This window comes from Leptodactylus fuscus, chromosome 2, assembly GCF_031893055.1.
Source record: "Leptodactylus fuscus isolate aLepFus1 chromosome 2, aLepFus1.hap2, whole genome shotgun sequence".
In the NCBI taxonomy this organism is placed as follows: domain Eukaryota; kingdom Metazoa; phylum Chordata; class Amphibia; order Anura; family Leptodactylidae; genus Leptodactylus; species Leptodactylus fuscus.
Window position 1 is genome coordinate 277,302,416 of NC_134266.1, and position 26,954 is coordinate 277,329,369.

Below are 26,954 nucleotides of genomic sequence, written 5' to 3' on the forward strand. Positions count from 1 at the left end.
ACAAGAATATAACTACTATAATACTACTCCTATGTACAAGAATATAACTACTATAATACTACTATGTACAAGAATATAACTACTATAATACTACTCCTATGTACAAGAATATAACTACTATAATACTGCTCCTATGTACAAGAATATAACTACTATAATACTACTCCTATGTATAAGAATATAACTACTATAATACTACCGCCTATGCAGCCTCTAATGTGATATAGTTGAAAAATACTATGGAATAGTGTTGACAGTGCTAGTGCAGTTACTATGGTTACTACAGGTTGTATATGTGACTTCTTTTTATACAGGACACATATTATAGCAGCACACTATTCTTCTCCTTACCAATATTACACAGACGACTCTTCCGCTCTCTTGTTCTATCAGTGGCAGAATCAGCACTGTAATAAAAGAGGAGAGAAAGGGATTATATAATAACCAGTCTATGAAGAGGTGGAGCTATAAATGTTTATAATGTGATGATATGACAACATATCTGAAATCACAGTATGACGATACATGATGGAAATGAATGCTTATGACGCCATATCTGATCACATGGTATACTGCTATAGATATTGAATTTTCTCTTGTTATGCCATATCTGACCACGCAGTGTGCAGTTTTAGATTATTCTGTAGTACCATTTTTCCCCAGATGGCGCACTGTTGTGATAATTTTTATTTGTACTACCACTCCTAACCACCGGGTGTGCTGTTAGATCTAATTTTCTTTTGACATCATCTCTGATCATGCAGTGTCCTGTTTTTCATTCTAATTTACTGATAACATTTAGTAGTAAAGTCGCTCTTGACCACAAGGTTTGTCATTACAAGCAATAAATGATCTTGTTCTTATTCCGATTCCCTCTTTGGTAACATGTTGTACTGGTACATGGCAGAAGCGATTGGTGATTTGTTTGCAGTACCATGTCTGACCACACTGGGGCAGATTTACTACTAGTATCTAATGTTTGGACAGTCCTATCCTGCACCAGATTGATCAGAATGTCTGTTGCTGGTGATACATCTGGCATATTGTTGCACTGTAACATAATAAATAATAATAATAATTGGCTAAAAATTTCATTGACCTATGGTTTTCCAACCTAGGCCACACCCCTTTTTTGTTATGTCACGCCCTTTTGTTTTATGTCACACCCACTTCTTGTTAGGTCACATCACTTTCCTGTTAGGCCACATCCCTTTATTGTTAAGCCACACCCCCTTCTTGATGGGCCACATCCTTTTTGTGCATAAGTTAAAAAAATGTCCTTCAAGTGTCTAAATCCGGTTGATAAATGTGTCTCTGAGCGTGTGGGACAGTTCTCTGGTACAAATGACCCTAGAAGTCTGGAGCATTTCTCTTGATAATCTATTCCATTTTGTGGTTCAATACACATTTAATACTATTCCTGACCACATGGGGTGCTGCTGTGATGAAGAATTTATTAAGGATTTTTACTAGTAATACCCCTCCTGACCACAGGGCTTGCTGCTGTATCGTAGAATTTATCGATCATTGTTACTTGCAATACCTCTCCTGACCACCCTGTGTGCTCTTTTGTGATATTATTTTTCATAATTGTTACTTGTAATTCCCTTCCTGACCACATGGTTTGCTATTATGAGGTAGAATTTATTGATAATTGTTACTTGTGATACACTTCCTGACCACAAGATGTGCTGTTGTGTAGTAGAATTTATTGACCATTGTTACCTGTACTACCCCTCCTGACCACAAGCTGTGCTGTTGTATGTTGGAATTTATTGATAAATATTACTTGTAATACCCCTCCTGACCTCATGGCGTGCTGGTGTGTGATAGAATTTATTGACCACTGTTACCTGTACTACCCCTCCTGACCACATGCTGTGCTGTTGTATGGTGGAATTTATTGATAAATGTTACTTGCAATACCTCTCCTGACCACACTGTGTGCTCTTTTGTGATATTATTATTTTTCATAATTGTTACTTCTAATACCCCTCCTGACCACATGGTTTTCTATTATGAGGTAGAATTTATTGACCATTTTTACCTGTAATACCCCTCCTGACCACATGGCGTGCTGTTGTTTAGTAGAATTTATTGTTACCTGTACTACCTCTCCTGACCACAAGCTGTGCTGTTGCATGGTGTAATTTATTGATAATTGTTACCTGTAATACCCCTCCTGACCACATGGTGTGCTGTTGTGTAGTAGAATTTATTGTTACCTGTAACTCCCCTCCTGACCACAAGCTGTGCTGTTGTATGGTGTAATTTATTGATAATTGTTACCTGTAATACCCCTCCTGACCACATGGTGTGCTGTTGTGTAGTAGAATTTATTGTCACCTGTAATTCCCCTTCACCATATAGAACCCTGTAATATTCCCTGAGCGGCCGCCCCGCCATCTCTCCGTCTCTCATTCTGTACAGCTGTCAGTAACTGCTCTGATCATGGTTATTATCCGGGCTCTGCGCAGCGAGGTCCCTCACACTGTGATTATGGGATTGTGTGGTGAGCAATTCCTCGCTGTTATCAGTCACACCTGCAGCCAGGAGGACGCTCAGGCTGATCTGCTTCTCCAGGCGGCCCCGGCACTGCCAGCCAGTCAGGTACCCACCTTGTTTATCCGGGGGAAGCGGCGCTGCCAAACTGCTCATCCGCTGGCCCAAAAGCTCTGACGGGGTCAGTCCACTGCATTCAATCCTCTTCCGGAGCAGAACAGAATCCCTAAGGTAAAGACAACGGTCAGCCATGAAGCACTACAGAGGAAAAATCACAATAAACCTGCTATTGAGCCACTTCTTAGGTATCTGTTTCTGGTGGGTGACTACCAATGTGGCCACCACCCAGCTTTCTGACTTTCTGCTGATCTAGAGCTATATATTAGTTATTATACTCTAGTCCCATCCAGAGCTGCATTCACAATTCTGTTGTTACATGTCTTATACTCCGCTCACATAACGAGCTGCAGTTACAGTTTTATTACATCATGTCTTTTACTCCAGTCACACCCAGAGCTACAATCCCAATTCTGTCATTCATCATGTTTTATACTCCAGTCACATCCAGAGCTGCAATCACAGGCGATCACTTACAACACATTGTACATTCTATATAAAGGTCCAACAAGGAAAACCAGTCTATAAAGGACAATAAATTTATATAAAAATCATAAAACAAACAGAGAAATCTGCACCAATCCTGACTAATGCTGCAGCGAGCTCAGCGCCAATGATATATAGCGGTTTAACTCATCGACTTGGCGGCCAAGAGGGGGAGATTTCATTCCCATTACAGCCGGCCCCGACTATTATGTAACAGGGCAGTGATCTCATAGATTTAATGTCTCCGAGTTCATAAAATCTGTCACTGACATTAAATACTACATGTGGAGCGGCGAAGTCTATACAGGAGATGGCCGTATTATATATTACAGAGTCTGGCGCAACCGCTGATATATTGTGGGGGCTACAGAGTGACAGCCAGGTGTGAACTGTTTAGCACCTCAGCTTGTTCATTCCCTGATCCCTGCTTAATGGTGTAAATGGCGGAAACAAAATGATGCTTAGTCATCTGTACAATGTGATGGCGAGATGTGTACGGGATTATTTACTGCGCAGGAAACCAGAGGAAGACATAGAGAAATAACTGCAAAAATGTATAGACAAGAAATCAATAAAACAAATATCTACTATAATACTGCCCCATATGTACAACAATATAACTACTATAATACCGCTCCTATGTACAAGAATATAACTACTATAATACTGCTCCTATGTACAAGAATATAACTACTATAATACTACTCCTATGTACAAGAATATAACTACTATAATACTACCTCCTATGTACAAGAATATAACTACTATAATACTACTCCTATGTACAAGAATATAACTACTATAATACTGCTCTTATGTACAAGAATATAACTACTATAATACTGCCCCTTATGTACAAGAATATAACTACTATAATACTGCTCCTATGTACAAGAATATAACTACTATAATACTACTCCTATATACAAGAATATAACTACTATAATACTACTCCTATGTACAAGAATATAACTACTATAATACTGCTCCTATGTACAAGAATGTAACTACTATAATACTACTCCTATGTACAAGAATATAACTACTATAATACTGCTCCTATGTACAAGAATGTAACTACTATAATACTGCTCCTATGTACAAGAATATAACTACTATAATACTGCTCCTATATATAAGAATATAACTAGTATAATACTACTCCTATGTACAAGAATATAACTACTATAATACTGCTCCTATGTACAAGAATATAACTACTATAATACTACCTCCTATGTACAAGAATATAACTACTATAATACTACTCCTATGTACAAGTATATAACTACTATAATACTACCTCCTATGTACAAGAATATAACTACTATAATACTACTCCTATGTACAAGAATATAACTACTATAATACTGCTCCTATATATAAGAATATAACTAGTATAATACTACTCCTATGTACAAGAATATAACTACTATAATACTACTCCTATGTACAAGTATATAACTACTATAATACTACCTCCTATGTACAAGTATATAACTACTATAATACTACTCCTATGTACAAGAATATAACTACTATAATACTGCTCCTATGTACAAGAATATAACTACTATAATACTACCTCCTATGTACAAGAATATTACTAATATAATACTACTCCTATGTACAAGAATATAACTACTATAATACTACTCCTATGTACAAGAATATAACTACTATAATACTACTCCTATGTAATATAACTACTATAATACTACTCCTATGTACAAGAATATAACTACTATAATACTGCTCCTATGTACAAGAATATAACTACTATAATACTGCTCCTATGTACAAGAAAATAACTACTATAATACTGCCCCTTATGTACAAGAATATAACTACTATAATACTACTCCTATGTACAAGAGTATAACTACTATAATACTGCCCCTTATGTACAAGAATATAACTACTATAATACTACTCCTATGTACAAGAGTATAACTACTATAATACTACCTCCTATGTACAAGAATATAACTACTATAATACTACTCCTATGTACAAGAATATAACTACTATAATACTACTCCTATATACAAGAATATAACTACTATAATACTACTCCTATGTACAAGAATATAACTACTATAATACTGCTCCTATGTACAAGAATGTAACTACTATAATACTGCTCCTATGTACAAGAATATAACTACTATAATACTGCTCCTATATATAAGAATATAACTACTATAATACTGCTCCTATGTACAAGAATATAACTACTATAATACTGCTCCTATATATAAGAATATAACTAGTATAATACTACTCCTATGTACAAGAATATAACTACTATAATACTGCTCCTATATATAAGAATATAACTACTATAATACTGCTCCTATGTACAAGAATATAACTACTATAATACTGCTCCTATGTACAAGAATATAACTACTATAATACTACTCCTATGTACAAGTATATAACTACTATAATACTACTCCTATGTACAAGTATATAACTACTATAATACTACCTCCTATGTACAAGAATATAACTACTATAATACTACTCCTATGTACAAGAATATAACTACTATAATACTACTCCTATGTACAAGAATATAACTACTATAATACTGCTCCTATGTACAAGAATATAACTACTATAATACTGCTCCTATGTACAAGAATATAACTACTATAATACTACTCCTATGTACAAGTATATAACTACTATAATACTACTCCTATGTACAAGAATATAACTACTATAATACTACTCCTATGTACAAGAATATAACTACTATAATACTGCTCCTATGTACAAGAATATAACTACTATAATACTGCTCCTATGTACAAGAATATAACTACTATAATACTGCTCCTATGTACAAGAATATAACTACTATAATACTACTCCTATGTACAAGTATATAACTACTATAATACTACTCCTATGTACAAGAATATAACTACTATAATACTACTCCTATGTACAAGAATATAACTACTATAATACTGCTCCTATGTACAAGAATATAACTACTATAATACTACTCCTATGTACAAGTATATAACTACTATAATACTACCTCCTATGTACAAGAATATTACTAATATAATACTACTCCTATGTACAAGAATATAACTACTATAATACTACTCCTATGTAATATAACTACTATAATACTACTCCTATGTACAAGAATATAACTACTATAATACTGCTCCTATGTACAAGAAAATAACTACTATAATACTACTCCTATGTAATATAACTACTATAATACTACTCCTATGTACAAGAATATAACTACTATAATACTACCCCATTTTATATATATATATATATATATATATACATACACACACACACACACACACATACCTATAGGGTGCAGTACACTCTAATCACCTGCAGGGGTCACTTTTATCTCATTACTAATGATGCATTCAGTGACGGGTTTCTGACTTGTTCCTGGTCCTTATACGTGCTGGTTACACTCGGCTCTTCCGTACTTGCGGTGATATTCGGATACTAGTACAGATGACGCAGAACAGTCAGAGTTAAGCTGGGGCTCAGCCACAACACAAGCAGGAGTAGAGGCCATGCCAGACACAGCGCCCCCACTTGTCTGCCTGGTGCCCTCTATGTACATTATCTGCTATTAGCCCCCAGCGCCCTTCACACAGGTATAGGATCACATGACACAATTCTGGCTTCTTGCAGCCACCACTGGAGGGCGCTCACTGAATACCCTTTCATACAATATTACATAGCTCGCTAGTTCCCCCTATTGGCGGTGGCCTCATCCCATTCTGGCAGGATAGACACACGCACTCATTTCTGCTGTTACGGCGCCATATGCCAAGCTGACGCCCAGCGTAATATGTTCTTGGCGTCGCCGTAATGATTGTTAATCCGCAGAGCAGACGCTTTTTATCTCCAATACAGATGACATAAAGGCCGATGTGTTGCTGCCACGCGCGGTTTTCGCTGATGTCTGTGAAGCGCGCCCTGGCATCGACGTGGCAGCGTTCCATCTGGAAACCATTCAGACGCATTTGATGATGAAAAGACATAAAATATTCCAAATCGCGCCGTCCGGTCCTGTAAACAGCGATCCCCGCTCATGAAAATAGCATTTAGGTGTGTAGAGCTGGCAGGCGCGGCGCCCGGACACTTGTATCTCCGAATGCCAGGCCTGACCTTTCCCACTATAAACACCAATTAGAGCGAGACGTGGCGGTGTAACATCTCCGAACGCGCGTTGTATCTGATGAGGACACATTGTTGCAATTTCAACCTTTGAAAGGGCGCTCGGCGCAGAATACAGATGTCTCCTACAAGATACCGCGTGCCGAAAACCAACGCCATGTGCAGGTGTTTTCTACGTCCCTTGGTGATTGGTGGTGCCCGGAGACGAGGGGCATTTGACCCCCGACCCATGACCCTGCCCTCAATGTACAGTTTTAGCCCCCCTTTTCTGATTGGTTGCCCGGAGGTGCAGACAGAGGGCGGTATAAGACGTACATATACTGTACACACAGACTTGTAGACTTTTTGTGACCAACCCCCTAGGGAGCAAACATGGCCGACAGGAAGTTACGTCTGGTTCTTCATCACCACCTCTGGTCCCTCTACGGTACTGCAGGGCACCGACTACTATTAGCCTTAACCAGTTGTCATATCTTTTATTCCCCCGTTTCTCCAGAGCTGAAGGGGTTACCGGCCGCGGCGTTTACCTGCTCGGTGTATTACGGGATTATCCTATTTACCGCTCCTTTTATTTCCTGCTTATTAAGGGATTAGTCGCTGACAAGTCTTCATTATTTCCTGAAGACACCAAGAAATGAGAAATGATTTAATAAGACAATAAAAGCTCGGCAGCCGCGTCCCCACAGGAAGAGCAGGCCCTTATCTAAGGAGGTGTCCTGGGCTGGAGGGGGAGCCATGCACAATTGTCAAAGAAACAGCGCCTCCCATGACCTCTGGCTATGTCTGGTATTGCAGCTCAAGGGGTGGTTTAATCTCTCTTTATAGGATGGGGGATAACTTCATGATCAGTAGAGGGGAAGAGGGTCAAACTGCTGGAACCCCACTGATCCGGAGAACAGGGGTCTTGTTCTCTGGCCCTGATGGATCAGTAGGCTGAGCATGCACCTTCATTCTCTATGACCTCAGCAGCAGAGGGGTCCCAGAGGTGAGACCACACCCATCATAAAGGTTATCCCCAGAACTTCAAAACTTAGTGTAAATGGAGATGACCTGCAATACCAGACTCAACCATGTAGAAATGTGGCGCTGTTTTAACCTCCCTTTTAACCATATTAGTCACTTTGTTGCTAATGTGTTACAGCCGATATAATGTATCGGTCTGGGGCCATAGTCAGTGGCGTAACTACCACCGTAGCAGAAGAGGCCACAGGGCATTAGGGGCCCGGTGACAGCCGCAACCGCTGCTATCATTATACTTGGAGGGGTCTCTTCGGACCCCCGAGTATAATGATTGGCGGACCGGGAGAGGTAAGAAACATAAAAAACACTGTTACTTACCTCTCCACGATTCGGGCAGGCTTTGGTCTAGTCGTCTGATGTCTCATGACCCCGGCCTGCGTCCTGGGTCATGTGAGGTCTGATGTAATTGAAGATGGACTACAGCAGAGGCCGACAGCGTAGGAGCCGGGAGATAGGAGAGTAACAGAGTTTATTTTATGTTTTTCTCTCCCTGGGTCTCCGATAATTATACTCTGGGGTCTGAAAAGATATATACAGTATAATAATTGTTTATGGGTGTCCACAGTGGGACATAATACTGTGTGCAGGGGCCACTATGGGGGATAATACTGTGTGCAGGGGCGACTATGGGGCATAATACTGTGTGCAGGGGCGACTATGGGGCATAATACTGTGTGCAGGGGTCACTATGGGGCATAATACTGTGTGCAGGGGCCACTATGGGGCATAATACTGTGTGCAGGGGCGACTATGGGGCATAATACTGTGTGCAGGGGTCACTATGGGGCATAATACTGTGTGCAGGGGCGACTATGGGGCATAATACTGTGTGCAGGGGTCACTATGGGGCATAATACTGTGTGCAGGGGCCACTATGGGACATAATACTGTGTGCAGAGGCCACTATGGGGGATAATACTGTGTGCAGGGGCCACTATGGGACATAATACTGTGTGCAGAGGCCACTATGGGGACATAATACTGTGTGCAGGGGCCACTATGGGGGATAATACTGTGTGCAGGGGCGACTATGGGGCATAATACTGTGTGCAGGGGCGACTATGGGGCATAATACTGTGTGCAGGGGCGACTATGGGGCATAATACTGTGTGCAGGGGCAACTATGGGGCATAATACTGTGTGCAGGGGTCACTATGGGGCATAATACTGTGTGCAGGGGTCACTATGGGGCATAATACTGTGTGCAGGGGCCACTATGGGACATAATACTGTGTGCAGAGGCCACTATGGGGGATAATACTGTGTGCAGGGGCCACTATGGGACATAATACTGTGTGCAGAGGCCACTATGGGGACATAATACTGTGTGCAGGGGCCACTATGGGGGATAATACTGTGTGCAGGGGCCACTATGGGACATAATACTGAGTGCAGGGGCCACTATGGGGGATAATACTGTGTGCAGGGGCCACTATGGGACATAATACTGTGTGCAGAGGCCACTATGGGACATAATACTGAGTGCAGGGGCCACTATGGGGACATAATACTGTGTGCAGGGGCCACTATGGGACATAATACTGTGTGCAGGGGCCACTATGGGACATAATACTGTGTGCAGGGGCCACTATGGGACATAATACTGTGTGCAGAGGCCACTATGGGGACATAATACTGTGTGCAGGGGCCACTATGGGACATAATACTGTGTGCAGGGGCCACTATGGGACATAATACTGAGTGCAGGGGCCACTATGGGGGATAATACTGTGTGCAGGGGCCACTATGGGACATAATACTGTGTGCAGAGGCCACTATGGGACATAATACTGAGTGCAGGGGCCACTATGGGGGATAATACTGTGTGCAGGGGCCACTATGGGACATAATACTGTGTGCAGGGGCCACTATGGGACATAATACTGTGTGCAGGGGCCACTATGGGACATAATACTGTGTGCAGAGGCCACTATGGGGTATAACAGAGCGCACAGGAATGCGTAGGAGGGGGTCGGTCGAGGTCTTTGGTGTCGGTCGGAGGGGGGCCCCCCACGTCAAAAGTTCGCCACGGGGCCCCGCCATTCCTAGTTTTGCCACTGTCCATAGCGGAATGATTAGTGGGATACAATGGTCACAGAGGACTCTGGAGGAGGAGAGACGGTTCTGGGGAGAGGATGGGACAGAGGGGTTAGGAGGGGGCAGAGCAGCTTTTGTAGGGACGGCATGGCTGCTGAATGAATGGTCAGTGACTGAATTTGTGGGGATTTCTTTCCTCAGCTGAGGGTTTGTTACAACTGTATTTAGTTGACCTCACACCTCATATCTCGATCCATCTCTTGTCCTCCTGATTTGTTACTACTGTATTTAGTTGATTTGTTACAATGTATCGGCCTGCCGTCCTGTGTGTAGCTCCGAGGATTGTCCAGACTGAATACATTGTAACACACCCTCAGCTCGGCGCGGTCACACTCAGTTATATTCAGCGCCGGGTTTGGGAGATTTTTCGTCCTTTTGACAAGAATATTCTCCGTCACTGACAAGCAGCAGAGATCTTAGAAATGAACACTAGCACAAGCCTTAGTATACGGCTGCGGATCTCTGTGTAACACGGCGACTGAACCGGCGCGGTATCGGGGTCGACATCACCGCAAACACTGGATCTTCCTCCGATCCTCTTCAAAAAAAAAAAAAAAGTTCACTCCAAACCTCCCCGACGCCTCCGCCGGCTTATTTTTGGCTCAGCGATTTTGCGCAGAATAATCCGGGAGATATCGGACCAGTAAATCTATTATTTTCCCCTCAGGTTCGGTGGAAGCTTTAGTATTCATCACTATAGCAACCAGTTAGTCACCGCTCTCCTCCATTAGCGGCGGCGCAGATTGAAGGAGTTTATGTTCTGGAAAAGTTAGAAAAAAAAAACCCGACGTATATCCGGAAGGTTAGAGCCGCGCTGTCTGTACTTACAGATTCCACCTTCTCATTCGCCGCCTCCGCACTCCGTACGCCCCCGCAGCACCGCGCACAGAATAGGCGGCCTCCGTGGCCGTGGCCGCTCTCCCTCCTCGCTCTAAGTGCTTTTTATACACGGCCAGATTATGTTTCATTAGGAGCCTCGAGCCCATAAATCCACCGTAATCAGGGGAACCGGGAAAATTCTGGACGAGCTGCAGAATACGGCCGCACACATTGTCCGTGCACTTAAAGGGGAGGTCTACTTTATGCCACCACCATGGTACAAGGTTAATGGAGGTCATAAAGAGGGGGATATTATGAGAACCCACCAAAATATGAGGCCAGTGCAATGACCAACCCTCCCTATAATATGGCAGTCCATTGACTTCTATGTGCTTGTGGGAAACTTCACTTTGCATGGAGGAATATTCAAAGATGGAGGCTTAGGGGGTGCTTAGGTTACTCTTGGAAGCACTGAAGACCAAAACCCAATGGTGAAGTCTATGGAGGGCAACTAAAATTGGGGGTCCACAAAATAACTCTTGCAAATAACAGTATATGGTGTGAAAGGAGACCAGGAACACAACATGGTCAACCAGCAAAGTCTATGGAGGACAATTGTTTGGTCTTGTGGGTGGGTAAAAGATCTTGGATGTCTAATGTGATGATTCTTATAACATGAGGTGCCCTCCCCACCACCAATTACCCCCCGTTATAGTGCTGGTGTCTGTGTATTGTTGCAGAACCCCAAAATATATACATCCCCCCCATCCCTACCTCCTAGATTTGGCTTAGGAACCCGCAAACCCATGACCCCAGGTTAGAAGGGCCAAGGGCTGGACGTTACTGTGGAGGTTGTGAACTATTACTTTTGCCTATAGGGGGCATTGTTGGGGCTGAATACCTAATGTTCAGTGGCCATAGACCTATCCACTACAAGGCGCCCCCTCCCCCAAGCTGCCCTCAGCACCATCAGGTCACGGTGGGGGTATTTGTGGGTGGAAAATCCGCAATGTTATTACAAATCTCTTCCACACGATGCAGACATGAACGTTTCGTGCAGGATTTTTCGCTGCAAATTTTAACGTTTGCAATGAATAGATGTAAATGTGAGAAGAAAAACAATCTGCAATAAAGTTGCAACAAAATCCAAAACAAAATTTGCAATAAACTCCGCAGTCGATTTTTTGCGCGCCCTGAACCCTGGAGAGGGAATCGTCCTCTTGTTCCAGATAAGCGGGGCTGACAGGCCGGGGCCAGTGGCAGCACTGACAGCCGTGGACAGCAGATGACGGTGACTGAGGATTACTCTGGTGAAGCAAAGGTCGCGCCGCAGTCAGAGTCGTGTCCTGCCCGCACCGCTGCTCCTTCTGCAGAAATTCAGAGGCACCAATTATATCTCGGAGCACGCCAGACGACACGGCGCGGAAAGCAAGGATGTCACCGAGGGCGCGGACAGTGTGGACACGGCGCTAATGATCTGCACTCGCCTTCCGAGACGAGACAAAGACAACAAGAGACGCCGCGTCCTGTTTTCTATTTACACCGAGCGGCGTCCTGCGGGTTTTTCTTCCTCTTCAATCGCTCGGCAGACAGATCCGGCCTTATTAGAGCTGCAGAAATAAGACAAAGTCACGGCCCCGCTCCTTTACAACATCTCCTGGCCGACTTCCATCTACACCAACACCATGCTCCATAATATACAAGGCATTTGTCTTATCCTCTAGTCACAACGAGAGCTGCACCCACTAGTCTATTACTATATGATGTCTTATACTCCAGTCACATCCAATGCATCTCGGCTCCTTCCATCACCTCCAGGCTGAGCTACATGTACTTCCATATTACACTCCATAATATTAGGTATTTGTCTTATACTCTAGTCACAACGAGAGCTGCACTAGCTAGTCTACTACTATATGATGTCTTCTACTCCAGTCACATCCAATGCATCTAGGCTCCTTCCATCACCTCCAGGCTGACCTACATGTACTTCCATATTACACTTCATAATATAAGGTATTTGTCTTATACCTTAGTCACAACGAGAGCTGCACTAACTAGTCTACTACTACATGAAGTCTTATACTCCAGTCACATCCAATGCATCTCGGTTCCTTCCATCACCTCCAGGCTGACCTACATGTACTTCCATATTACACTCCATAATATTAGGTATTTGTCTTATCCTCTAGCCACAACAAGAGCTGTAGTCACTAGTCTACTACTATATGATGTCTTCTACTCCAGTCACATCCAATACACTTTGGTTCCTTTCACTGCCCCCCCTCCTCCTCACTTGAACTGCACCAATATTATGTTCTGTAATATAATACACTTGACATATGCTCTAGTTGCAACTAAAGCTGCACTCAAAATCCTACTGATGCTTCAGGTTTTATACTGCAGTAACATCCAGAGCTGCAATCACGATTCTGTTATGTTTTATACTCTAATCACATCCAAAGTTGCACTCAAATGTTCAGGTTTCCAATGAGTCACCAAATATCTCTACGGCCCCCTGCTGGTCCGGTGTCGGTACAGAGCAGATCTACTTGGAGGCCATTACAGAAGACCCAATATTTGGAGAGAATTGCAAGGTAATAAGTAGGAATCTGAACGCAGCTCTAGATGTGATTGGAGTATATAGTAACTCTTAGGCTAGATCTGGCTCCAAGGCATGATAAGAGGCCATTCATATGAGACTCCGCCCCCGAGGAGTCATTCACCTGGAAGAATCCTTTTAAAGTATCTGAAACCCCGAATAGCGACCAATCCGGCACAACCTTCTCCTCCTCGGATCTATCTACAGAATATCACACAATGGTAATAGAATTTCTATCACTTTGTCATTGTCGGGCGCTGTGACCCCGGGGGCAACGCTGACAACACGATCACATATTAGCGCCCCCACCTGTCACTTACTTAATATTCCATCTCAGCTTCGCCGACAAATGCAAAAAAAATCCATTTTCAAGTTTCACACTCTGCTCGCAGGTTTTGTGGAAGCGATAAGACGACGGCAGCGAAACGCTCCGCAATTACAAGCGATTCAGTCACCTGATTAGCGGCGCGGCCTGTGTCATAGCAAGCGGAGTATTGTATGAGTGCAGAATATAACGGCGGTATAATCCTAGACAAGACGCCGCGGACTTGCTGCGAGAGCTAATGTGATACTATTGTAAGAAATTATCAGCCGGGGACAATGAGACAATAATGAGAGGAACAGCGCCCCCACCAGCCCGCACTGAGAACAACCAAACACAAAGAGGGGATAATAATGAGAGGAACAGCGCCCCCACCAGCCCGCACTGAGAACAACCATACACAAAGAGGGGACAATAATGAGAGTAACAGCGCCCCCACCAGCCCGCACTGAGAACAACCAAACACAAAGAGGGGATAATAATGATAGGAACAGCGCCCCCACCAGCCCGCACTGAGAACAACCATACACAAAAAGGGGATAATAATGAGAGGAACAGCGCCCCCACCAGCCCGCACTGAGAACAACCAAACACAAAGAGGGGATAATAATGAGAGGAACAGCGCCCCCACCAGCCCGCACTGAGAACAACCAAACACAAAGAGGGGATAATAATGAGAGGAACAGCGCCCCCACCAGCCCGCACTGAGAACAACCATACACAAAGAGGGGCAATAATGAGAGTAACAGCACCCCCACCAGCCCGCACTGAGAACAACCATACACAAAGAGGGGATAATAATGAGAGGAACAGCACCCCCACCAGCCCGCACTGAGAACAACCAAACACAAAGAGGGGATAATAATGAGTGTAACAGCGCCCCCACCAGCCCACACCGCGACCAACCATACACAAAGAGGGGACAATAATGGGAGTAACAGCGCCCCCACCAGCCCGCACTGAGAACAACCATACACAAAGAGGGGATAATAATGAGAGTAACAGCGCCCCCACCAGCCCACACTGAGAACAACCATACACAAAGAGGGGATAATAATGGGAGTAACAGCGCCCCCACCAGCCCGCACTGAGAACAACCAAACACAAAGAGGGGATAATAATGAGAGTAACAGCACCCCCACCAGCCCGCACTGAGAACAACCATACACAAAGAGGGGACAATAATGGGAGTAACAGCGCCCCCACCAGCCCACACTGAGAACAACCATACACAAAGAGGGGATAATAATGAGTGTAACAGCGCCCCCACCAGCCCCCACTGAGAACAACCATACACAAAGAGGGGACAATAATGGGAGTAACAGCGCCCCCACCAGCCCACACCGCGACCAACCATACACAAAGAGGGGACAATCATAGTGACAGCGCCCCCACCAGCCCGCACTGAGAACAACCATACACAAAGAGGGGACAATAATGAGAGTAACAGCGCCCCCACCAGCCCCCACTGAGAACAAACATACACAAAGAGGGGACAATAATGAGAGTAACAGCGCCCCCACCAGCCCGCACTGAGAACAACCATACACAAAGAGGGGATAATAATGAGAGTAACAGCGCCCCCACCAGCCCGCACTGAGAACAACCATACACAAAGAGGGGCAATAATGGGAGTAACAGCGCCCCCACCAGCCCGCACTGAGAACAACCCTACACAAAGAGGGGCAATAATGGGAGTAACAGCGCCCCCACCAGCCCCCACTGAGAACAACCATACACAAAGAGGGGCAATAATGGGAGTAACAGCGCCCCCACCAGCCCCCACTGAGAACAACCATACACAAAGAGGGGCAATAATGGGAGTAACAGCGCCCCCACCAGCCCCCACTGAGAACAACCACACACAAAGAGGGGGCAATAATGAGAGTAACAGCGCCCCCACCAGCCCGCACTGAGAACAACCATACACAAAGAGGGGATAATAATGAGAGTAACAGCGCCCCCACCAGCCCGCACTGAGAACAACCCTACACAAAGAGGGGCAATAATGGGAGTAACAGCGCCCCCACCAGCCCGCACTGAGAACAACCATACACAAAGAGGGGCAATAATGGGAGTAACAGCGCCCCCACCAGCCCCCACTGAGAACAACCATACACAAAGAGGGGATAATAATGAGTGTAACAGCGCCCCCACCAGCCCGCACTGAGAACAACCAAACACAAAGAGGGGATAATAATGAGAGTAACAGCGCCCCCACCAGCCTGCACTGAGAACAACCATACACAAAGAGGGGATAATAATGGGAGTAACAGCGCCCCCACCAGCCCGCACTGAGAACAACCAAACACAAAGAGGGGATAATAATGAGAGTAACAGCACCCCCACCAGCCCGCACTGAGAACAACCATACACAAAGAGGGGCAATAATGGGAGTAACAGCACCCCCACCAGCCCCCACTGAGAACAACCAAACACAAAGAGGGGATAATAATGAGAGTAACAGCGCCCCCACCAGCCTGCACTGAGAACAACCATACACAAAGAGGGGATAATAATGGGAGTAACAGCGCCCCCACCAGCCCCCACTGAGAACAACCATACACAAAGAGGGGATAATAATGAGTGTAACAGCGCCCCCACCAGCCCACACCGCGACCAACCATACACAAAGAGGGGACAATCATAGTGACAGCGCCCCCACCAGCCCGCACTGAGAACAACCATACACAAAGAGGGGACAATAATGAGAGTAACAGCGCCCCCACCAGCCCCCACTGAGAACAAACATACACAAAGAGGGGATAATAATGAGTGTAACAGCGCCCCCACCAGCCCGCACTGAGAACAACCATACACAAAGAGGGGACAATAATGAGAGTAACAGCACCCCCACCAGCCCCCACTGAGAACAACCATACACAAAGAGGGGACAATAATGGGAGTAACAGCGCCCCCACCAGCCCCCACTGAGAACAACCATACACAAAGAGGGGACAATAATGAGAGTAACAGCGCCCCCACCAGTCCGCACTGAGAACAACCATACACAAAGAGGGGACAATAATGAGAGTAACAGCGCCCCCACCAGCCCGCACTGAGAACAACCATACACAAAGAGGGGACAATAATGGGAGTAACAGCGCCCCCACCAGCCCCCACTGAGAACAAACATACACAAAGAGGGGACAATAATGAGAGTAACAGCGCCCCCACCAGCCCGCACTGAGAACAACCATAGACAAAGAGGGGACAATAATGAGAGTAACAGTGCCCCCACCAGCCCGCACTGAGAACAACCATACACAAGGAGGGGACAATAATGGGAGTAACAGCGCCCCCACCAGCCCGCACTGAGAACAACCATACACAAAGAGGGGGCAATCATAGTGACAGCGCCCCCACCAGCCCGCACTGAGAACAACCATACACAAAGAGGGGAAAATAATGGGAGTAACAGCGCCCCCACCAGCCCGCACTGAGAACAACCATACACAAAGAGGGGACAATAATGGGAGTAACAGCGCCCCCACCAGCCCGCACTGAGAACAACCACACACAAAGAGGGGGCAATAATGGGAGTAACAGCGCCCCCACCAGCCCGCACTGCAACTGATGGAAAACAAAGAGATAGAGTAACAGTGATACAATGATAGATAGCTAGATAGATAAATAGACAGATAGATAAGAAGCAGAAGATATAGAAATAGGGGAGGAGATAGAGAGGATTGTGAGGCTGACTCTATGGCTGCACAGTTCTCTATATGATCAGGTTACTGAGGAGCGTCTTGGTCCAGTCACTGGTAAGTGGGTCCTATGGGTTTCCCCCAGCTGGGGGCTCAGTCACAATCCCATACACCACGGTGAGGCGCTGTGACCACCTCATTCTCTTCCTTGGTTGGCTGTTATATCCACTTTTACTTTTTATATGGATATAAATCTGGGATCTACATCTGAAAATAGTGAGATAAGGAATTTGTGACGGATTCGCTCTACAAGGAAAACTACATTCTGGATGCCCTTGAGCTTGACCTTTCTAAAAATCTCGCAGCCCCTTGAAGTGTCCTCGGTATGGTCTTGGAGGTTCAGATAGAATGAGACTAAGAAACGTGTGCTGTGTGTGAGCGGCCCTGACAGATCACTATGTTAGTGCGGGGCCCCCGGTGACAGCGCCGCTCCTTCACGTGTCCTGTTCTATTCCATCATCAGCGGCTTCTTAACCAGCTCAGACACCGGGATCCCAGATTCAACATGACACATAAAGCATCGCAGGAGCGCGGCAAGAGCTGTCTGTGACATGAAGGAGCCGACTGCCGCTGAGGGACTGGAGAAGAAGAGATGGAGCCGTACAGCATGTCATGGCGCACAACACACAGCCTGTCCGACTTCATTACACAGAAACTTCAGGGAACAATCTGAGGTCGAGGATTTCTACAGCTTGTCTGTTAAGGATCAAATGTACCCCTGAGACCGGACTGACACCGTGATACTGCAAGAATAGTAAGAACATGTGAGAAGGAGCCTACAGTGGCCTCATTACATGGACATCACAGAGAGAAAGGAGTCATATACAAAGAGAAGAACTGCCCCCTATCTACAAGAATATAACTACTATAATACTGCCCCCTATCTACAAGAATATAACTACTATAATACTACCTCCTATGTACAAGAATATAACTACTATAATACTACTCCTATGTACAAGAATATAACTACTATAATACTGCTCCTATGTACAAGAATATAACTACTATAATACTACTCCTATGTACAAGAATATAACTACTATAATACTACCTCATATGTACAAGACTATAATTACTATAATACTACTCCTATGTACAAGAATATAACTACTATAATACTGCTCCTATGTACAAGAATATAACTACTATAATACTACTCCTATGTACAAGAATATAACTACTATAATACTACTCCTATGTACAAGAATATAACTACTATAATACTGCTCCTATGTACAAGAATATAACTACTATAATACTGCTCCTATGTACAAGAATATAACTACTATAATACTGCCCCCTATGTACAAGAATATAACTACTATAATACTGCTCCTATGTACAAGAATATAACTACTATAATACTGCCCCCTATGTACAAGAATATAACTACTATAATACTACTCCTATGTACAAGAATATAACTAATATAATACTGCTCCCTATGTACAAGAATATAACTACTATAATACTACTCCTATGTACAAGAATATAACTACTATAATACTGCTCCTATGTATAAGAATATAACTAATATAATACTGCTCCCTATGTACAAGAATATAACTACTATAATACTACTCCTATGTACAAGAATATAACTACTATAATACTGCTCCTATGTATAAGAATATAACTACTATAATACTGCTCCTATGTATAAGAATATAACTAATATAATACTACCTCCTATGTACAAGAATATAACTACTATAATACTACCTCCTATGTATAAGAATATAACTACTATAATACTGCTCCCTATGTACAAGAATATAACTACTATAATACTACCTCCTATATACAAGAATATAACTACTATAATACTACCTCCTATGTACAAGAATATAACTACTATAATACTACCTCCTATGTACAAGAATATAACTACTATAATACTACTCCTATGTACAAGAATATAACTACTATAATACTACTCCTATGTACAAGAATATAACTACTATAATACTGCTCCTATGTATAAGAATATAACTAATATAATACTGCTCCCTATGTACAAGAATATAACTACTATAATACTGCTCCTATGTATAAGAATATAACTAATATAATACTGCTCCTATGTATAAGAATATAACTACTATAATACTGCCCCCTATGTACAAGAATATAACTACTATAATACTACTCCTATGTACAAGAATATAACTACTATAATACTGCTCCTATGTATAAGAATATAACTACTATAATACTGCCCCCTATGTACAAGAATATAACTACTATAATACTGCTCCCTATGTACAGTGTTGGCCAAAAGTATCGCCTCCTGCAGTCCTGTCAGATAATCTCCGGTGTCCCCCAGATAGTGATTACAAGCACAAACTCTTTGGTAATATCTTCAGTTATTTTGCTTGCAATGAAAAAACACAAAAGAGAATGAAAAAAGTCACATCATTGATCATTTTACACAAAACTCCAGAACTGGTGCGGACAGAAGTATTGGCGCCCTCAGCCTAATACTTGGTAGCACAACCTTTAGACACAATAACTGCGCACAACCGCTTCCGCTAACCAGCAATGAGTTTCTTACAAGGCTCTGCTGGAATCTTAGACCCTTCTTCTTTGGCTCCTGCTCGCAGTCCCCCCTGAGATGTGAAGGGGGCCTTCTCCAAACTGCCACCAAGAGCTCTCTCCCCCTCCCCCACAGGTGTTCTATGGGATTCAGGGCTGGACTCATTGCTGCCACTTTACAAGTCTCCAGGGCTTTCTCTCACCACCATTTTCTAGTGCTGACCTGAAGTGTGTTTTGGGTCCTTGTCCTGCTGGAAGACCCCTGACCTCTGAGGGAGACCCCGCTTTCTCACACTGGGCCCTACATTATGCTGCACAATGTGTTGGTCGTCTTCAGACTTTATAATGCCATGCACACGGTCAAGCAGTCCAGTGCCAGAGGCAGCAAAGCAACCCCAAACCATCAGGGACCTCCGCCATGTCTGACTGTAGGGGGCGTCTTCTTCTCTTTTTTTCCTGTAATCTCTATGTTGAGGCCTTCTCCTACTTTTGTCTCCTCTGACCAGAGAACATTCTTCCAGAACGGTTTTGGCTTTCTCAGGTAAGATTTGGCAAACTCCAGCCTGGCTTCTGTCTGTGGGTAAGAAGTGGGGTCTTCCTGGGTCTCCTACCATACAGTCCCTTCTCATTCAGACGCTGACGCTGGATAGTACGGGGTGACACTGTTGTACCCTCGGACTGCAGGGCAGCTTGGACTTGTTTGGATGTTAGTCGAGGTTCTTTATCCGCCATCTGCACAATCTTGCAGTGAAATCTCTGGTCAATGTTTCTTCTCCGTCCACATCTAGGGAGGTTAGCCACAGTGCCATGGGCTTTACACTTCTTGATGACACTGCGCACGGTAGACACAGGAACATTCAGGGCTTTGGAGATGGACTTGTAGCCTTGAGATTGCTCAGGCTTCCTCACAATTTTGCTTCTCAAGTCCTCAGACAGTTCTTTGGTCTTCTTTCTTTTCTCCATGCTCAATGTGGTCACACAAGGACACAGGACAGAGGTGGAGTCAACTGTAATCCATTTCAACTGGCTGCAAGTGTGATTTAGTTATTGCCACCACCTGTTAGGTGCCTCAGGTAAGTAACAGGTGCTGTTAATAACACAAATTAGAGAAGCATCACATGATTTTTCAAACAGTGCCAATACTTTTGTCCACCCCCTTTTTATGTTTGGTGTTGAATTATATCCAATTTGGCTTTTTGACAATTCTTTTTGTGGTTTTCCATTGAAGACAAAATAAATGAAGAAAATACCAAAGAATTTGTGATTGTAATCATTATCTGGAAGAAAGCGAGTATTATCTGACAGAATTGCAGTGGTGCCAATACTTTTGGCCAACACTGTATAATAATAGCCTCGCCTTGTATGTGTACTATAGTGCGGTTATATTCTCGGTGCTTTCCTCGGAGTCTCGGCACATGATATATAATGGACCTTGTCAGTATTTTACGTGTTCCTTCCTTTACCCTGCGGCTTCTTGCAGACTGATTGTTCTTATTTTCAGTCTTCTCAGTCTTTGGGGTATTCCTTGCCTGTACACAGCGTCTGTCAGTGACTGATGTAGTCGGGGGCCGCTCTGTGCTGTGGCTGAGAGTCAGCAGCGGGTCAGTGCGGGTTTTTCATTCCCTCTGATACTTTCATCATTATTATAGCGCCCCCTCTTTGTACTGTCACCTCCTGCGCCTCTGGGTCTTTTGTGCCCATTACAAGCCTGAGTCACTCTACAGTTCCTGATGTCTAGACAGCGTGCTCCCCTCACCCACACTTATACCTTCTTAGTAGATTTGTACTGACACAGAGCTCCGAATCCCCTGCAGACATATAGTGACATTGTACAGCTGTGTCTCCTGTAGTCACCACCAGGGGGCTCAGTGATAACACAGTCTGCAGTCAGCTCCTGAGCTCCCCTAGTGGTGGCCACTGGCAGATAGAATTCCTCCATGTGTGTGTCTCGGCTGAGGATTTGGTGCTCTGTGTCAGATATAGCGCCGCTGTAATGCTGTAAAGTTATTTCGCGCTCCTGCCTGGATGAGATGATAATGAATTGTTCTGGATTGATTAACACTTTCCTGCAATCAATGTACAAGCAGGATGTGGTTAGAGGCGATCGACCGCAGAACGCCCGCGCTCCCGCACTATAAGATATCCTGAGCCCGGGCCGAGCGTCAATAACAATCTGATCTCACTGAGTAGTCAATCTGTACAATTAATAATAACATGGCGGCTCCAGAGCATAGCGATAATGAGAACGCCACCTACAGGAGGAGACGAGCGGCGCAGTCACCATATAGTGACCTAGAACAATCCAGAATGGCTGCACAATAAAGTGGAGACAGTAATTATATATACGGGCATTCAAGGAGGAGGGGGTCTTATATACAGGCACGCAAGGAGGAGGGGTCTTATATACAGGCACTCACTGAGGAGGGGTCTTATATACGGACACTCGAGGAGGAGGGGGTCTTATATATGGGCATTCAAGGAGGAGGGGGTCTTATATACAGGCACGCAAGGAGGAGGGGTCTTATATACAAGCACTCAAGGAGGAGGGGGTCTTATATACAGGAACTCAAGGAGGAGGGGTCTTATATACGGGCACTCAAGGAGGAGGGGTCTTCTATACAGGCACTCAAGGAGGAGGGGGTCTTATATACAGGCACTCAAGGAGGAGGGGGTCATATATGGGCATTCAAGGAGGAGGGGTCTTATATACGGGCACTCAAGGAGGAGGGGTCTTATATACGGGCACTCAAGGAGGAGGGGTCTTTATACAGGCACTCGAGGAGGAGGGGGTTTTATATACGGGCATTAAAGGAGGAGGGGTCTTTATACAGGCACTCAAGGAGGAGGGGGTCATATATGGGCATTCAAGGAGGAGGGGTCTTATATACGGGCACTCGAGGAGGAGTGGGTTTTATATACGGGCATTCAAGGAGGAGGGGTCTTATATACAGGCACTCAAGGAGGAGGGGTCTTTATACAGGCACTCAAGGAGGAGGGGGTCATATATGGGCATTCAAGGAGGAGGGGTCTTATATACGGGCACTCAAGGAGGAGGGGTCTTATATACGGGCACTCAAGGAGGAGGGGTCTTATATTTACATATGAGTGCTCAGTGGGGCGAGGACTTCTATATGGGAGCTCAGTGAAGGAAGAATGTTAGAAAAAGGAGCTCAGCAGAGGAGAGGTCCTATATATGGACACTATGTGGAGGAGAAGTTATATCGGGATTCTCAATGGGGGAGGACTCTTATATGGGCTCAAAGTTGAGGAGGGGTATTACATATGGGTTCTCAGTGGAGGAGGGGTATTACATATGGGTTCTCAGTGGAGGAGGGGTATTACATATGGGTTCTCAGTGGAGGAGGGGTATTACATATGGGTTCTCAGTGGAGGATGGGTCTTATATATGGGTTCTCAGTGGAGGAGGGGTCTTATATATGGGTTCTCAGTGGAGGAGGGGTATTACATATGGGTTCTCAGTGGAGGATGGGTCTTATATATGGGTTCTCAGTGGAGGATGGGTCTTATATATGGGTTCTCAGTGGAGGATGGGTCTTATATATGGGTTCTCAGTGGAGGATGGGTCTTATATATGGGTTCTCAGTGGAGGAGGGGTATTACATATGGGTTCTCAGTGGAGGAGGGGTATTACATATGGGTTCTCAGTGGAGGATGGGTCTTATATATGGGTTCTCAGTGGAGGAGGGGTATTACATATGGGTTCTCAGTGGAGGATGGGTCTTATATATGGGTTCTCAGTGGAGGAGGGGTATTACATATGGGTTCTCAGTGGAGGAGGGGTCTTATAAATGGGTTCTCAGTGGAGGATGGGTCTTATATATGGGTTCTCAGTGGAGGAGGGGTCTTATAAATGGGTTCTCAGTGGAGGATGGGTCTTATATATGGGTTCTCAGTGGAGGAGGGGTCTTATATATGGGTTCTCAGTGGAGGAGGGGTATTATATATGGGTTCTCAGTGGAGGATGGGTCTTATATATGGGTTCTCAGTGGAGGAGGGGTCTTATATATGGGTTCTCAGTGGAGGAGGGGTATTATATATGGGTTCTCAGTGGAGGATGGGTCTTATATATGGGTTCTCAGTGGAGGATGGGTCTTATATATGGGTTCTCAGTGGAGGATGGGTCTTATATATGGGTTCTCAGTGGAGGATGGGTCTTATATATGGGTTCTCAGTGGAGGAGGGGTATTACATATGGGTTCTCAGTGGAGGATGGGTCTTATATATGGGTTCTCAGTGGAGGAGGGGTCTTATATATGGGTTCTCAGTGGAGGATGGGTCTTATATATGGGTTCTCAGTGGAGGAGGGGTCTTATATATGGGTTCTCAGTGGAGGAGGGGTATTATATATGGGTTCTCAGTGGAGGATGGGTCTTATATATGGGTTCTCAGTGGAGGATGGGTCTTATATATGGGTTCTCAGTGGAGGATGGGTCTTATATATGGGTTCTCAGTGGAGGATGGGTCTTATATATGGGTTCTCAATGGAGATGGGCTTAGAGGGTGGAGGACCATAAAGGAAAGCTGTTACAGACCACATATACAACATATCAGACATTGGATGCGGAGTGAGTGTTGTATACAGCATGTAGGGGGCCCCCAATGTATGGGCTGTAATGCAGTGATCCCCTATGTTACTCCATGTATACATAAATATATAGGTGGTCTGGAATAATCATGGTGGGCAGACCCCGGGATAGAGCGGCTCCGGAGTCTTCATCACACGATGAGAGCCATGAATCACATCCCGGCCCCGGACACAGCATAAATCAATTTGGCCTCTCATCATTTTTCTTCATTTAGTAAAAGTGATTTATTCCAGGAGGCCAAAGAGAGAGAGCGAGAGTGAGAGCGAGAGAGAGAGCGTGAGAGCAAGAGAGAGAGCGAGAGAGACAGAGAGAGAGCGTGAGAGCGAGAGAGAGAGACAGCAAGAGTGAGAGAGAGAGAGAGCGTGAGAGCAAGAGAGAGAGCGAGAGAGACAGAGAGAGAGCGTGAGAGCGAGAGAGAGAGAAAGCAAGAGTGAGTGAGAGAGAGAGAGAGCGTGAGAGACAGAGAGAGAGCGTGAGAGCGAGAGAGAGAGACAGCAAGAGTGAGAGAGAGAGAGAGAGACAGAGAGAGAGCGTGAGAGCAAGAGAGAGAGCGAGAGAGACAGAGAGAGAGCGTGAGAGCGAGAGAGAGAGACAGCAAGAGTGAGAGAGAGAGAGAGAGCGTGAGAGCAAGAGAGAGAGCGAGAGAGACAGAGAGAGAGCGTGAGAGCGAGAGAGAGAGACAGCAAGAGTGAGAGAGAGAGAGAGAGAGAGCGTGAGAGCAAGAGAGAGAGCGAGAGAGAGCGAGAGAGACAGAGAGAGAGCGTGAGAGCGAGAGAGAGAGACAGCAAGAGTGAGTGAGAGAGAGAGAGAGCGTGAGAGACAGAGAGAGAGCGTGAGAGCGAGAGAGAGAGACAGCAAGAGTGAGAGAGAGAGAGAGAGACAGAGAGAGCGTGAGAGCAAGAGAGAGAGCGAGAGAGACAGAGAGAGAGCGTGAGAGCGAGAGAGAGAGACAGCAAGAGTGAGAGAGAGAGAGAGCGTGAGAGCAAGAGAGAGAGCGAGAGAGAGCGAGAGAGACAGAGAGAGAGCGTGAGAGCGAGAGAGAGAGACAGCAAGAGTGAGAGAGAGAGAGAGAGCGTGAGAGCAAGAGAGAGAGCGAGAGAGACAGAGAGAGAGCGTGAGAGCGAGAGAGAGAGACAGCAAGAGTGAGAGAGAGAGAGCGTGAGAGCAAGAGAGAGAGCGAGAGAGAGCGAGAGAGACAGAGAGAGAGCGTGAGAGCGAGAGAGAGAGACAGCAAGAGTGAGAGAGAGAGAGCGTGAGAGCAAGAGAGAGAGCGAGAGAGACAGAGAGAGAGCGTGAGAGCGAGAGAGAGAGACAGCAAGAGTGAGAGAGAGAGCGTGAGAGCAAGAGAGAGAGCGAGAGAGAGCGAGAGAGAGAGCGTGAGAGCAAGAGAGAGAGCGAGAGAGACAGAGAGAGAGAGAGACAGCAAGAGTGAGAGAGAGACAGAGAGAGAGCGTGAGAGCAAGAGAGAGAGCGAGAGAGACAGAGAGAGAGCGTGAGAGAGAGACAGAGGGAGAGAGAGAGACAGCGAGAGAGACAGCAAGAGAGAGCGAGAGAGAGAGCAAAAGAGAGACAAAGAGGGAGTGCAAGTGAGAGAGATTAGATACACGGCTCAGTATACAGTATCACACAGGATAGGATTAGATACACAGCTCAGTATACAGTATCACACAGGATAGGATTAGATACACAGCTCAGTATACAGTATCACACAGGATAGGATTAGATACACAGCTCAGTATACAGTATCACACAGGATAGGATTAGATACACGGCTCAGTATACAGTATCACACAGGATAGGATTAGATACAGCTCAGTATACAGTATCACACAGGATAGGATTAGATACACAGCTCAGTATACAGTATCACACAGGATAGGATTAGATACACAGCTCAGTATACAGTATCACACAGGATAGGATTAGATACACAGCTCAGTATACTGTATCACACA

General features: G+C 44.9%; 1 protein-coding gene across 4 annotated transcripts in view; it reads right to left on the bottom strand.

Annotated features, from left to right (window-relative positions):
• Window positions 1-26,954, bottom strand: part of PDE2A (phosphodiesterase 2A) — a 429,321-nt gene that overhangs the window by 114,091 nt on the left and 288,276 nt on the right. For all 4 annotated transcript variants that reach the window (XM_075266333.1, XM_075266335.1, XM_075266334.1 and 1 more), the window contains 2 exons: window positions 2,619-2,728; window positions 352-407 (listed from right to left, as the gene is read on the bottom strand). In XM_075266333.1, coding sequence (XP_075122434.1) covers window positions 352-407; window positions 2,619-2,728 — 166 coding nt within the window. The remainder of the gene's footprint in view (window positions 1-351; window positions 408-2,618; window positions 2,729-26,954) is intronic.